This window comes from Centroberyx affinis, unplaced genomic scaffold (genome assembly GCF_046629955.1).
Source record: "Centroberyx affinis isolate AG114_WGS23_722 - 3 ecotype Tasmania unplaced genomic scaffold, CSIRO-AGI_Caff_v1 ptg002857l_1, whole genome shotgun sequence".
Classification (NCBI taxonomy): Eukaryota; Metazoa; Chordata; class Actinopteri; order Beryciformes; family Berycidae; genus Centroberyx; species Centroberyx affinis.
This window is the reverse complement of record NW_027280992.1, coordinates 115,186-131,455: the sequence shown is the minus strand read 5'-3', so window position 1 is coordinate 131,455 and position 16,270 is coordinate 115,186. Positions and strand designations below refer to the sequence as shown.

Here is a 16,270-nt window from a genome sequence, read left to right as displayed (position 1 = left end):
TGTATAAGAACTGAATGTCTTTGAGTTTCTTACCTATCAGTCTCAGGAGCAGGAACAGAACTCCGAGGGCGTAAGATTTAAGCTCTGGACTTACAGTTCTGAAAATACAGAAACAACTGGAATAACTGCCGTGGAATATTGACCGGAATGCTGCATCTGAACAAGTGGCCCACTGTGGTTCAGTGGGTACAGCAAGGCACTTAACACCGTCAGGGTTAGGGATTCCATTCCCACTGGGGCGACCCATGCTGAAAATGTTCTGTATGCACATGAGGCACTGTGAGGTGGTTTGGATAAAAGCGTCCACCAAATGGCAAAAGTTATCCAGTAATTGGTATTATTTGAAAAAATAGCTAGACACAGTAGTACTGATAATCTATGTCTGTTGTCCTTGCACTAACGAATCTGAATCAAAATCACTTCGTACCAAGCCCAGTAAATGTACATGAATTTTTCTTGGTGACATTGATGCAGAGACATAGAACTAACATAGCACAGTACATACTGACACACGGAAACAGAAAACAGGACCTCACATACAGTGTAAAAGCAAAGCTCAAGACATAAAATAGTCAATGGATTGTACACACACACACACACACACACACATATAGAGTAGTTTCTATGTGCATTCATGCAGCCTTCACTAGGTTGTAGCCATACAGCAGGTGAGAGTCCAGCAGTGTAATGGAGCATCCCATGAGATAGCTGTGCTGAGTAGGGTGCATGGAAAATTCACTGCGTCTCTAAATGTGTTGTTTTTTTATTAGCTGAAAGCAGATGCTGTCCTCTACATGTAAACATTGAATTTACTGCACAATGTGAGAAAGTCACAGATGGCAATGAAAACCAGTTATTTTCTTAGTTCTTATAACATTTACTTTGTTAGAAAATGAGGTTTTGCAGGTCACTAAGGGATATGTATTAGTTACTGTCTATATATAGACTGATAAGTATAGTCTACTGTCTATATATAGACTGATAAGTATAGTCTACTGTCTATATGTAGATTGATATGTAGTCTACTGTATGGATAGTCTACTGCCAATATGTAACATAATATGTTAATATGTATAGTCTGTCTATATGTACCCTGATTTATATCTTATAGTCTACTGTCTATTTTGAGTTTTGTTTTGTACAGGTGAGTTTTGATGTTCAAATCACTAATCAAAACTCACCTTTTCAGATCAATGTGTGATTAATGTTGTGTGTTATATGTTTTTATTGTGTTGTTTTCTATGATCATTTTGACTTATGTAAAGTCTTTGAGTACCCTGAAAAACGCTCTATAAATAAAATGTATTATTATTTTTATTATATGACATACTGTTGTCCTGTACCATATGTGTCAGTATGTACTGTACTACTATGTTAGTCTCTCAGAGGTCTGATGTCCTGCACCATATGTTTCAGTATGTCTCTGTACCAATGTCACCAAGACAAATCCCTGTATATTTACTATACTCCACATGATCGAAGTGATTCTGATTCCATCGTTCTCCCCTTGCTCGGCCAAATATGTCAAGAGCTCCCTCTAGTGGGTGGTTTATATATGGCAAAATGTCTCCTACCTGATGAGGATGATGACGGAGGGCGTCTGGGCCATAGCTCCAATCATACTGCACACACAGATAACACATAAGAAGGTGAGGAAGGCCTGCTGACAGCCGGGACTAGGACACTTCCCTGGTAAAGCCACTGCCTCTTCACTGGTGCTGGATATACAGGTACAACTGGTCAGGTTCTGGCACAAAGACAGGAGAGAAGATGAAACTTTATGATCCCCTTGGGTAAATTGGGTCATTGCAACGGGAAAAAGTAATATAATTTGGCAAATAAAAATAGGATCAATATAGAATATAGCAGTTATACAAACATATAATGCAACTGACTTACAACACTAGAGCATGTTAAGTTGTTTATGAATAAAAACTATGAAAGAAACATAAATTACAGCATTATACGGTGTGAAAAATAACAACAGTAGAACATACTTAAAGAAAAAATCAGCTAAAATATGTATGGGGTTCATTACATGAGGACAAGAGCAGTCTGGTATTGTTTGGGCAGAGATCCATAGCATTTGTACTTGCTATGCAAAAGATGGTGAAATAGAAGTGCAGTGTGTGACGTCAACATGGGTCTTTGATTTCACACAACAATAGATAGGATAGCTGTATAGAGTATGTGGCTAAGTTATAGTTGATTGAGAAGCATTTGGAGTTGTTCAGACTGAGTGAAAGCGAAAAAGCCACACAAGAAGACACTGAGAATCTCAAATGATATAGACTTAGGCAGTGGTGGAAAGTAACTAAGTACATTTACTCAAGTACTGTACTTAAGTACAATTTTGAGATACTTGTACTTTACTTGAGTATTTCCATTTTATGCTACTTTGTACTTAAACTCCACTACATTTTAGATTTCACAGCTATAGTTACTAGTTACTTTTCAGATCAATATTCTATATTTAAAACATTTGATCATCTTTATAAAATAACTATAAAATAGCATTGTTACAGATTAGACTACCCAAAAGTATTTCCATTTGATGCTACTTTGTACCTCCACTACATTTCAGATACTTGTACTTTACTTGAGTATTTCCATTTTATGCTACTTTGTACTTAAACTCCACTACATTTTAGATTTCACAGCTATAGTTACTAGTTACTTTTCAGATCAATATTCTATATTTAAAACATTTGATCATCTTTATAAAATAACTATAAAATAGCATTGTTACAGATTAGACTACCCAAAAGTATTTCCATTTGATGCTACTTTGTACCTCCACTACATTTCAGAGGGAAATATTGTACCTTTTACTCCACTACATTTATTTGATAGCTTTAGTTACTTTTCAGATGGAGATTTGACACAATGGATAATATAACAAGCTTTTAAAATACAACACATTGTTAAAGATGAAACCAGTGGTTTCCAACCTTTTTGGCTTTTGACGTCTTACAAAAAGCAGTGTGTAGTCGGGTCACATTTCAGATGTCTATGAGTTGTTAACAGCTCCACCAAATAGTGATTTTTCCCTCTAAACCTCACATGGTTTCATTTCAATAAATGTTCAAATGATCCAATATTTCAGCAAAAATCAAAGATTAGAGAAAAGTCCAAAAACTGAAAACAGATTTGTGTATCAGAACTTTGTTTTTTCTTCTTTCCTCTCCCATTAATCATCTCACGACCCCTCAGATTTATCTAGTGACCCTTTGGAGGGGCCCAACCTCTAGGTTGGGAACCACCGGACTAAACTAGCTAACTGTATATAAAGTAGTTCAAACTAGCTCCACCTCCAGCAGCTACAACAGTAACATGCTGCTTACACACTGATGCTTCAGTATTAATAATCTAATGATGTCATATAAACATTGAACAAAAAGTTCGGAAATTTGTGTTTGGTAGATTATTTCTCTGTTGTAACAATGCTTCTTGGCAATACATTTTATACCGTTGGAAAGCCTGTTTATTTCCCTTTTAAATGGTGCCCCATTTGTAAGGAACATGCATTTGTGGGATGAGCAGCACAGCTGAGTATGTGGGTTGCGCTCATGAAAAATTGGCCAAATCTTCTCTGCCAATGCCAAACAGCTTATTCTGCTGTTGCTATTGACTCTTGTTTTGAGCTTCCGGTACCCCCAGGTGCTGACAATCAGGTACCTGATTGGCAGCACCTGTGAGCATGGGCCCTGCTACAGTGGTCAATTGGTGTCTGCTCCAAGAATCGGCATGCCACGTTTGTCTGATCTCGATAAGGCCTGTGCGATAGGGCGACTTCAAGCTGGTGTTCCACAAAAGCAAGTTGCGGCATTATTTGGAGTGAGCCATAGTACCATCTCCAAACTGAAGGCCAAGTTCCATGAAACGGGGGATGTCAGAGACAGACCGCGAAATGGGCGTCCCAAGAAGACGACACCCCAAGAAGACCGGTTCCTCACCCTTTCAGCGCTTAGGAACCGTAGGCTGTCTTCTACAGATTTGCAGTCAAGGTTTGCAGGACGATATGGCACACGGCTCTCAGCCCAGACGATCCGGAACAGACTGCACGCAGCCAATCTCCGGGCTCATGGGGCTGCCAGGAGGCCTGCCATGACTGCCCTTCACCGTCAGGCCCGTTTGCGCTGGTGTCGGCAACACCTGCACTGGAACCTGAACATGTGGAGGAACGTTATGTTCAGCGATGAGTCCAGATTCTGCCTACGGAAGTTGGATCGTAGGGTCAAAGTGTGGAGAAGACGGGGAGAACGCTATGCTGATTGCTGCACCGATAGAGTAACACCTTTTGGTGGAGGCAGTGTGATGGTGTGGGGCGGCATCTCCATCACTGGAAAAACGAGGCTTGTCATCATTGGAGGCAATCTCAATGCAGAGAGATATCGCGATGAGATTCTGCAACCAGTGGCAATCCCATATCTCCACAGTCTGGGACCGAACTCCATCCTCCAAGATGACAACGCTCGCCCCCACAGAGCGGGGTTTATCAGAGACTACCTCCAGAATTTGGGAGTAGAGAGAATAGAATGGCCTGCCAACAGTCCTGACCTCAACCCAATTGAACACTTATGGGATCAGCTTGGGCGTGCTGTTCGTGCTAGAGTGACCGACACAACCACGTTGGCTGACTTGCGACAAATCCTGGTTGAGGAGTGGAATGCCATCCCACAGCAGTGTGTGACCAGGCTGGTGACCAGCATGAGGAGGAGGTGCCAGGCTGTTGTGGCTGTGTATGGTTCTTCCACACGCTACTGAGGCTCCTGACTGTTTGTTAAATGAATAAATTGTAAAATTGCCAATATATAAGAGTCAATAGCAACAGCAGAATAAGCTGTTTGGCATTGGCAGAGAAGATTTGGCAAATTTTACATGAGCGCAACCCACATACTCAGCTGTGCTGCTCATCCCACAAATGCATGTTCCTTACAAATGAGGCACCATTTAAAAGGGAAATAAACAGGCTTTCCAACGGTATAAAATGTATTGCCAAGAAGCATTGTTACAACAGAGAAATAATCTACCAAACACAAATTTCCGAACTTTTTGTTCGATGTTTATAATATCAGTCAGAGGGACCAAACCACTACTTTTACTTTAATACTTTAACTACATTTTGCTGCTAATACTTATGTACTTTTACTTAAGTAGGATTTTTCATGCAAGACTTTTACCTGTAATGGAGTATTTTGACATTGCTGTATTGGTACTTTTACTTAAGTAAAGGATCAGATTACTTCTTCCACCACTGGACTTAGGCATTCATTGCACATATTAGGTTGACACAAACAAGATCCATCATAACTCTTCTCTATGTATTAGTAGGCTTACATGTCAAGCTGTATACTATTACCTTTGCACATTGTAGTACTCTGTATTTTGATAATCCTTAACTCTTTTTATTTATATATTCATGTTATAGCCTATCACTTGAGACGTACAGTATATTGTGTGTACCTTGTTTATGTGGAGGTGTTTAGGTGGAGGTGTGTTCCAACTAGTGTGGAATCACACTGCTCAGCCTAGGGATCAGCACTTCCAAGTCGGAGGCCATGCTTCTCTCCTAGAAAAAGGTGGCTTGAGAGGGGAGTGGCTGCCCCAAGTGGAGGAGTTCAGGTATCTCGGAGGTCTTTCACAAGTGTCATCATCACCGAGGTCCAGGTTGGTCACAAAGGGTGATCGAGCTTTTACTATCAGAGCACCGAGGCTTTGGAATAGCCTGCCTGAGGGTCTTAGGTTAGCCAATACAGTTTCTTCTTTTAATTCTTTTAAAAACATATTTTTATAAAAAGGCCTTTTTAACATCTTAATGTATCCTAATAACTTTTTCCGTTCACTTAGTACATTCTTTTAATCTTCTTACAGCATATTTAAACAAAATGTCCTTCATATCATGCTGTGTATGGCTTCTCTGGTTTCTGTATATGTATGGTTTAGTTCCTTCCCCTGATTACAATTGCACTGCTTGCTCTTACCTTTGTTTTATTCCTCTCCTGTCTCCAATGTTTTACTGCTTTTACTTAATTTTTTCTAATTGTTTTATTGTAAAGCACCTTGTAACCTTTTTAAGAAAGGTGCTATATAAATAAAGTTTATTATTCTAAGTTTTATCATGTGATTCTAAACCATTTTTATTGTCAATACTGCTGTCTAAAAATGAAGCTGTAGGCTTTATGGCTCTGCTGGGTTGGGACTCTGAATGCTGAAATTGAGGTAGTTCTTTGTTTCCAAACTCCAAATACATACCGTTTTAGAAATCAAACTGTTAGTCAGCTGTTAGTTTATTATTCATTTTTGTATTTAACTCCTCCTGAGATCTACATCCTCATCCTCCTTTTTTCATATTTCTTAGCCCTGTTGTTTTCTTTGAGCTCTCCACTGTCTAGGGGCGCTCAGACCGAGAGCTTGTTTCAGTTCAGTGTGTGATTCATCTAACTCGGCGTCTATAGCCCCTGAGGTTAAAGTCTCCACTCACTGGTTTGGTGCAGCCGGCGAAGCAGGCTGAGAGGTAGGTGACTCCGTTGGGACCACAGACTGGGCTCACCGACGCCGTGTAGCAATTACAGTTACTGATGCAGGCCGATTCAGGTCGCTGCCAGGAGCGCAGTGTCCTACGGAGGAGGGCAAAAGTTCTGTGAGGTAGTGTGTGTGTGTGTGTGTGTGTATGATGCCGCATTCATGTCATATGGGAATAACCATGGGAACGATTCCGCTTGCTCTTGGTGATTATTCTCAGCTTTGTCGCATTTAACACACATGTACTTAGTGAGTGGCAAATGTGAGTTCATGTTTATAATCACATTATAATCCAAATCCAGCAGGTAATTGTTTCCTGCTGAGGTGTTTTTAAGAGTTGTAGTCACAAAAAGACTTGAGTAAAGACAATTATTGATATTGTTGACATAACATATCATTCCCTATACTTGACTACAGGTATTTCCTTGTTATCGGTGCTCAGTATTATGGAATCCGTCCGTCACCAAACCCAAGTAGAGTTCCCAAGTAGTATTTATCTGCTGAAAGCAAATGGTATTTTCAAATCTGAAGCCCTTATCTACTTTCTTTCTCATATGACATGAATGGTGCATTACAGTTTTTCACAATTGTTTACACACTAAAACTGGAGCTTGGTACACAATCACAAAAACCTGAAACTCATGTATTAAATCCCTAAACCAAGTCTGCAAACCTACAAGCACATTTTCTGCTTTTCACTCACTTTGCAATTCTCTATCACACTTTTTGCAAAACACTACACACAGTAATGTGTAGTTTTCTCTCGTTCTCTACATTAGGCACAACATTCAAAAACTAAAATCACATGTGTTCATTTGGAAGCACTGCCATCCCAAATGCTAAACTGTACTGTACTGTAACAGTCTTTTACAACAGGCTGCTATGCATGAGTGTACCTCTGAACATGCAAAAGGCATAATCCTTCTGATGAGATATTCATAATAGTGTTTTCCGTTAAGCACACCAGTTTGTGGTCGGTTGTTAGAAAGATGTATTCATATGATGGTTGTGTGTGTCATTTTATTGCAAAATAACATTTTGAAAAGAGATAAAATGGTTTTGAATGCAGTGTTTCATTTTGCCAGTGATTTGCATTTTGTGTTAGTGGTTTTGTGTTTTTTGTTTAGAGTTTTGAGAAAATGAGCCCTATGTTTCAGAAAATGTATGTAAGCAATTGTGAAAAAACTGTAATATACCAGATATTTACAAACAGGGAAAAGGGGGAAATAAAGAAGTGATAATAACAATCTAAACAAGCAAACTTTGCAATAGATTACCTTCCAGAGTTTTCGTGAGGATTTAGATTTTGAGAAACTGGCAGCAGTCGCTGCTGTTAGCGGGTGTTAGCACTGAGCGGGGAAATGAAATGTGTTTTCTCTGGAAATTGCATACAAGCCATTCCACTTACTTCCACAACTTGTGGTAGCACGACAAAAAGAGCTAGAGCTGTGATAGAAATGCTCGAAAGGACACATCAGTAGGTCGCCATGCTTACTCGTTGCCGTAGGCGACGGTAACTCCGGCGACAGGTCCAGTGTCACAGCCCAGGAAGAGGAAGGAGACGTAGCAGGCGGTGGAAACCAGGTTGACCAGCATGGCCATGCGGACGGCGCCCAGAGCTGATAGGTTCAGCTTCTTAACCAGCAACCCCCCAAGGAAGATTCCCAGACAGGCACAGGGGATGGCTGTCATACCTTGGGAGGGAGAGATATGGGTAACGCTTTATTTTCCGGGCCCACAATTTCCTAATAATTTGTCCTGTTAAGTTTCCTGGAAAGAGCCATCTTATTGGACTAGACTGTGTTTTAGATGGAAATTTCAGTTATCTTTATTTTCTGTTTTCTCTAGCATTGGTAGCGGGGTTGCTGTGGTGGAATGAATGTGTGACAGATATCCTTACAGTGTTTCAGCATTGTGCGCATGGACACTGTACACACACATGGAAACACACTGGTTACAAACCGGGTACAAACCCCAACCAAAAACTGTTCCAATCAACTGGTGCTCAGGTCAAAGGTCAAAGCCAAAGACTTTCAAGTCAACAGTGTTGAAGTCCAGAAAGGACTGAGCTAGGTTTGGTGCTGTTTGGCAAAATGTTTTTATTCAGACAAATTAGGACTGACTATTACATATCCAAATGTATTTTGTAAATATTTTATAGAATTTGTTTAACTTGCTCAGAATACCAGCAGGATGGAGTTAGGACCATATAGGACCACACAATGAGTGGCAACATGTTTTATTTGAAGTTAATCTAGTGTACGTTTCTGTGACTGATAACACGATACTATGGGAATTGTCCTTATGTGATAAATGCCACCCATCCGGAACTTCATGCAGATTAAAGCAAATACTACAAAATTATGTGCAAATACTTTATAATGCCTGATGTCCATGTTGTCCCATCTATACTGTTTATTTCTTCCCCTTCCATTAAACCACATAAGATAAGGTAAGGTAAGGTAAGATAAGGGGGAATGTAATGTTATGCAAAATAGTAGTAGGATACAGTAAAGAAAAATAGAAGATTGATAAGGATAGAGCAAACAAGTACAACACTAGAACACAGTAAGTGCGAATATAATGAAAAGTAGGAAAAATACATAAGGATGGAGCGAGTGCAAAATAACAACAGTAGAAAATACTAGCAAGACAAGAAGAAAAAAAAAGAAAAATAAGTCTGATATGAAAATGGGTCAAAAATAAGAAATATATACAGTACATTATAAAAAGTAAAAAAAAATTAAAAAAAAATAGCTTGGTTCTCAAAATAATAAATCACTCTCACTCTCAAAATAAGGGATCACAGACAGAGTTATGGGCGGCAGAAAGTTCGCTTTTTAACATTGCTGGCAATGGTGAGAACCGATCTAACGGAATTGTATCCAATTCCGGACACTCGGTCACTCGCGTAATTTCCGGTGTTTACTGGCATTTTTATACAGAGTTCCCAACCGAAATCTAAGTGAAATTCATACACATTTCAGAAGCTAGGTATCAAATTTCATAAATATCTATACACATTTAAGCATATAAAACACTAAGTTACGAACTTAGTCACGAACAAGAAGCGGGAAGCCTTAAATCCCACTTTGGGCGACAGTTACTTCATGTAGAGAATCGGTATCGGCTGATAAATGGAAAAATAAGAAATTTAAGTACATAGCCTGCACTTCTTACAAGTATCTGTAACATTGTGAAGGTACAGGAAGGGTTAATAAAGGGTTAATATGGAGTATATGAACACACCGACACGGACGAAAGTAAGTGTCCGGAATTGGATACGAATTTTGAATCTCAAAAATAGGTGCGCTATCATGCATTTGCAGGGACTGGAAGAAAATCAATTACACGTTAAGGTAAAAGCGATATTAAACTTTTAAAAAAAAGACGGCGAAAACAGTACAGGATGAAATATATTGGTATATGATTTTTGTGAAAAGGGACCCGCCTACCTAGCAGCTGATTGGCCGAGGAGGTGGTGAGGTTGAACTGCTGCTCCAGGTATTTCCCCAGGAAGGCAGCGAAGCCGGCGACCACGGCAATCTCCATGCAGGCTGCCAGCGTGATGCAGCTGAACACCGGATTAGAGAGCAGGTGCCTGGTCACCCGGGGGATGACTGGGTCAGTGGAGAAAACGGGAAGAGAAGTACAGAGACAGAGAGAAGAACAGGGGGACAGGGAGGAAGACAGAGAGAGAAGTTGAAAAATAATAATAGATGAGGTATATACTACTACCGCTAAGTACTATATGTTTCCCATTGTAATAATACTAATATTAATAATAATAATAATAATAATAAAATTAATAATAACATGAATTATTTATGTATATATTATTTATATAGCACTTATTGAAAAGTAGAAATATATTATAAGGAAAAATGTATAAGGAGGAGATCAAAATGTTATAAATGTTAAAAAAAAAGTTATTACAAATAAATACATGAAATATAATAACACCAAAATATAACAAAGCATGATTAAATTAAAAAACCACAACAGGAAATTTTTTGCAACAAGTACAGGCATGTAGACCCAGAGACAATCGCACAATATCACCTGTATCTCAACTCAGGATTTACAGCTCAGAATTTACACAGTCAGAGCCAACAGCATGTTAGAAAAACACTTATCTGAATATAATTTTGGAATACGTTTAAGTCACTTCTAACAACTGAATGCCCTCATTGCGTGTATAACATTACTATGCCTATTATCTTTTTTTGTTATTGCACTTATGGGAGGGAAAACTATCAATTACAAAGGAATTACAAGTTGCAAACACATATTATTCTAGGCATGGTATGAGTCAGTGGGCCCTATTCTGACAGATCAGGAGTGGACAACAACATTTTGGGGTCTTCGTAAACCATGACTTTACATTACAAGGCCTTTGGACAATAATGCAAAACTGAGGGGAACACTCACTGTGACAGAGCCATGTTGACACCGTCAAAACACATGTTTCGGTTATTGATATAAATGACTAAGCCCTTTGACTGCAGGGCAGTAAATGTAAAGTTAGTGACAGCATCATCGTGTATCAGGCTCTGGCTTAGGGGCCCCCCTGAGCTCTTGGGCCCCTGGGCCTGTGCCCGGTTGGCCCGTTCAGTAATCCATCCATGAAACCAGGAGACATGATGGTAAAATAACATTTAGTCTGGGGTCTGGGGTATCTTCATCACAGCTTCCTCAAAGCCTTACTAGCTTACATTCTTACATTTTAGTCACTTATCTGACTCTCTGACCCAGAGAGACTTCAAATATGTGTAACAATAGAATTAGCAGCCAACATTACAAGAAACCAATTGTAAGGAGGTCAATGGTCAGAGATGACAGTTCCCTGACAATCTTCCTGTGACCGTAGAATGATCGTAAGAACAAAGTGGTAGCAAAAGGAGAATGATAGAAGGATTGGACAGTGACATCATGGGGGGATGAGTCAAGAGCTGTTGACTTACAGATTGTTGAAAACTGCCACCATAGTCACACAGAGAATGGGGGGAAAAGGGGAAAACACTCTAGTGGGTTCCAGTTTTGCCTCGCTCTGCCCATACATCCCCATCCAAACCAGGGATTTTTAGATTGTCGGTGAACCAAATCTTAACAGTTATTTTATATTTTTTGTTATGATGTTCGTCCACTTCTACAACGGACTGTAAAATGGTAAACATGCATCTCCTCACCTCTTTACTCCTCACCTTCTCAACTCTCTATACCTCCTCCCCTCTCTCTATGACCTCCTCCCCTCTCTCCATGACTTCTCCTCTCTGCATGACCTCCTCATCTCTCTATACCTCCTCCCCTCTTTCCATGACCTCCTCATCTCTCTATACCTCCTCACCTCTCTCCATGACCTCCTCATCCCTCTATACCTCCTCACCTCTCTCCATGACCTCCTCCCCTCTCTCCATGACTTCTCCTCTCTGCATGACCTCCTCATCTCTCTATACCTCCTCCCCTCTTTCCATGACCTCCTCATCTCTCTATACCTCCTCACCTCTCTCCATGACCTCCTCCCCTCTCTCCATGACTTCTCCTCTCTGCATGACCTCCTCATCTCTCTATACCTCCTCCCCTCTCTCCATGACCTCCTCATCTCTCTATACCTCCTCCCCTCTCTCCATGACCTCCTCCCCTTTTTCCATCTCCTCCCCTCTCTCCATGACTTCTTCTCCTCTCTGCATGACCTCCTCATCTCTCTATACCTCCTCCCCTCTCTCCATGACCTCCTCATCTCTCTATACCTCCTCCCCTCTCTCCATGACCTCCTCATCTCTCTATACCTCCTCACGTCTCTCCATGACCTCCTCATCACTCTATACCTCCTCACCTCTATCCATGACCTCCTCATCTCTCTATACCTCCTCCCCTCTCTCCATGACCTCCTCCCTTTTCCATCTCCTCCCCTCTCTCCATGACTTCTTCTCCTCTCTCCATGACCTCCTCATCTCTCTGTACCTCCTCACCTGTCTCCATGACCTCCTCCCCTTTTTCCATCTCCTCCCCTCTCTCCATGACTTCTTCTCCTCTCTGCATGACCTCCTCATCTCTCTATACCTCCTCACATCTCTCCATGACCTCCTCATCTCTCTATACCTCCTCACCTGTCTCCATGACCTCCTCATCTCTCTATACCTCCTCACGTCTCTCCATGACCTCCTCATCTCTCTCCATGACCTCCTCCTCTTTTTCCATCTCCTCCCCTCTCTCCATGACCTCCTCCCCTCTCTCCATGACTTCTTCTCCTCTCTGCATGACCTCCTCATCTCTCTATACCTCCTCACATCTCTCCATGACCTCCTCATCTCTCTATACCTCCTCACCTGTCTCCATGACCTCCTCATCTCTCTATACCTCCTCACCTCTCTCCATGACCTCCTCCCCTCTCTCCATGACCTCCTCCCCTCTCTCCATGACCTCCTCATCTCTCTATACATCCTCACCTCTCTCCATGACCTCCTCCCCTTTTTCCATATCCTCCCCTCTCTCTCCATGACTTCCTCTCCTCTCTGCATGACCTCCTCCCTCCCTCTGCAACTCTCTCGCCTCTCTTCAACCCTTTCGCCTCTCCACCTCCTCCCTCCCTCCGCAACTCTCTCGCCTCTCTTCCCCCCTTTCGCCTCTCCACCTCCTCCCTCCCTCTACAACTCTCTCGCCTCTCTTCAACCCTTTTGCCTCTCCACCTCCTCCCTTCTCTACAACTCCTCACCTCTCTTCAACCCTTTTGCCTCTCCACCTCCTCCCTCCCTCTGCAACTCTCTCGCCTCTCTTCAACCCTTTTGCCTCTCCACCTCCTCCCTCCCTCTACAACTCTCTCGCCTCTCTTCAACCCTTTTGCCTCTCCACCTCCTCCCTCCCTCTGCAACTCTCTCGCCTCTCAGATGACCTCCTCATCTCTCTATACCTCCTCACCTGTCTCCATGACCTCCTCATCTCTCTATACCTCCTCACGTCTCTCCATGACCTCCTCATCTCTCTATACCTCCTCACCTGTCTCCATGACCTCCTCATCTCTCTATACCTCCTCACCTGTCTCCATGACCTCCTCATCTCTCTATACCTCCTCACCTGTCTCCATGACCTCCTCATCTCTCTATACCTCCTCACGTCTCTCCATGACCTCCTCATCTCTCTATACCTCCTCACCTGTCTCCATGACCTCCTCATCTCTCCATACCTCCTCACCTCTCTCCATGACCTCCTCATCTCTCTATACCTCCTCCCCTCTCTCCATGACCTCCTCCCCTCTCTCCATGACCTCCTCCCCTCTCTCCATGACCTCCTCCCCTCTCTCCACGACTTCCTCCCCTCTCTCCATGACCTCCTCATCTCTCTATACGTCCTCTCCTCTCTGCATGACCTCCTCGTCTCTCTCCAACTCCTCGCCTCTCTTCAACCCTTTTGCCTCTCCACCTCCTCCCTCCCTCCGCAACTCTCTCGCCTCTCTCCAACCCTTTCGCCTCTCCACCTCCTCCCTCTCCCCCCCTGCAACTCTCTCACCTCTCAGATGCTCGCATACAGTGAGTCCGCTGTTGGCGTCAAAGCCGTGCAGGGCTCCGTTGGGTTTGGAGCCCTGGTACTCCGGTGCCAGGGAGGGAGGCAGCATGGCCTGCTCGCTCTCCCCTCCGCTGTCCACGTCCTGCTCGTCCAGCGCCTGGGGGAAGCCGAACATGAAAAGGGACGACAGGAAGAGTAAGGCACCGCAGAGGAGGAAGCCGCCCCACCAGGCCCCGATCCAGCGAGGGTCGTCCGGGGTGATGTCCAGCTTACCTGGACGGGAGGCAAGGGGAGGAACCACAGAGTTTATAGGAGGCCCCCGAAGCAGAAGCGTAGGCCGAAGCCTTCCCACGGTTAACGCAGTTTTCCAAGGAGTGCAAAGGGAGTATGTCATCTGCAGCTAAACAAAGCAACACTAATGACACTAATGGCTGCCGCAGCATGTGGGAAGTTTGCTGGTGATACAGTCATAGTGAGCCTGCTAAACAGCGAGGAAATTTCCCATGTTCCTGTTGTTGACTGTTTTTCAAATTGGTGTCATGAATCGTTTTTAGTACTGAATGTGTCAAAGACTAAGAATATGTGTATTGATTTTAGACGTTCTCACCCCTCTCCTGTCAGTACAGTGATTGACGGCCAGAATATAGAAAAAGTGGAGTCCTACAAGTATTCGGGAACTATACTAGACAATAAACTGACATTTGAGAGTAATACTGAGATGGTGTACAAGAAAAGCCATCAGCGTCTATTTTGTCTCGGGAAACTCTCTAAGTTCCAGGTTGACAGGACCCTGATGACAATGTTTTATCGATCTTTTATTGAGTCTGTGCTCACTTTTTCCTTTATCTGCTGGTGGTAAAACACAGAAATGTACTCAATAAGGTGGTTAATTTCTGTAGCAAAATAACTGGCACTGCACAGGAAACTCTGCAGGATCTTTAGGAACAAACAGTTATATAAGAAAGCAGAATCCATCCTGTCTGATTGTTCCCATCCTTTACATCAACAGTTTCAGTTTCTGCCATCTGGTTCCCTCCTCAGACTTCCACTAGCTAAAACCAACAGATACAAACACTCCTTCATACCCCCTGCCATCTCCCTCCTAAGGAGGAAAAGGTAGTTATTTGCATAATGTTGTATCTTTTTAATTGACTGAGTATTTTTACTGTGTATTTATGTCTTTTGGTCTAGTGTTGTATTCATGTGCTCTGTGTTTTATGTGTGTAAATGTATGCCTCCCACTGCTGCATAACCAATGGCCCCACCGGGGACAAATAAAGTTCTTGAACTTGAAGCAACAAATGGTGTTAAGCTTTTTGACGATTTGCACGTTTCTGTTAATTTTGGATGTAGAAACTTAGAGAAAAGACTTTGTAACGATGTAGAACTGCAACATATAAATTACCAACTGTTGATAGCGGGGGTGATCTGCCTGAGTAGGGAGAAGATGTAACTGAGATGCAATTTGGCAAAGTATCAGTTCAAGCTCATGATAGTAACTGCCAACATTTTTTCAAGGAGGAAGGAGGATGGATATGAGCTATGTTCCTCACTACATTTGACTGGTAGTTGGGCTGGTGACTAAGAGGACCATTATGCTCTTTATGTATGTATGTAGATAGTTGGATATGTGTGAATGGTGATGTATTTTTTGCATTGCCATGCAATATGTGTATGTATATGTGCATATAGATATATATGTATACATATATTATGGGATTATGTGTGATTGCGCATATGCAGATGTATGTGTGTATCTATAGATCATGTCAAAATGTACCTCATCTCTGTAAAAAGAATTGTTAGTAGGAGCGGGGCGGTGGTGGAGGGGTTAAATAAAAAAAAATATATATGTATTTTCACTGTAGGCTGTGAAGCTGTAGCTTGTAGCTTGACATTTGTGGAAGTAGCCACATTTGTGTGTGGATCAGTTGCTATTTGTGTATGGATTACACAGGAACAGTGAAAGGATAGTCTCAAAATCCACAAAATAAAAGAGGAAAGTCTCAAACTTACATCACTGAATGAATGCGTGTCACTTGATCCACAAATGCAGATTCAGCACTTCACAAGCCAATTTTACATTTGAGAATGCTTATTGCAAACCATACATATGGAAATTGGAAACATACTGTATATGTTTTGTTTTTCCTATACAAAGAGATATTTGTGCAAAAGGGAAAACATGTAGGGGAGAGTGGGGTAAGATGAGCCAGTGGGTAGGTTGAGCCACCAACTGAAT

General features: G+C 42.1%; 1 protein-coding gene across 1 annotated transcript in view; it reads right to left on the bottom strand.

Annotated features, from left to right (window-relative positions):
* Window positions 1-16,270, bottom strand: part of LOC139658251 (solute carrier organic anion transporter family member 3A1-like) — a 50,924-nt gene that overhangs the window by 744 nt on the left and 33,910 nt on the right. Inside the window, exons 4-9 of the mRNA XM_071536330.1 lie at window positions 14,032-14,301; window positions 9,981-10,145; window positions 8,021-8,219; window positions 6,485-6,620; window positions 1,575-1,747; window positions 34-98 (exon numbers count right to left, since the gene is read on the bottom strand). Of these exons, the coding sequence (XP_071392431.1) occupies window positions 34-98; window positions 1,575-1,747; window positions 6,485-6,620; window positions 8,021-8,219; window positions 9,981-10,145; window positions 14,032-14,301 (1,008 nt within the window). The remainder of the gene's footprint in view (window positions 1-33; window positions 99-1,574; window positions 1,748-6,484; window positions 6,621-8,020; window positions 8,220-9,980; window positions 10,146-14,031; window positions 14,302-16,270) is intronic.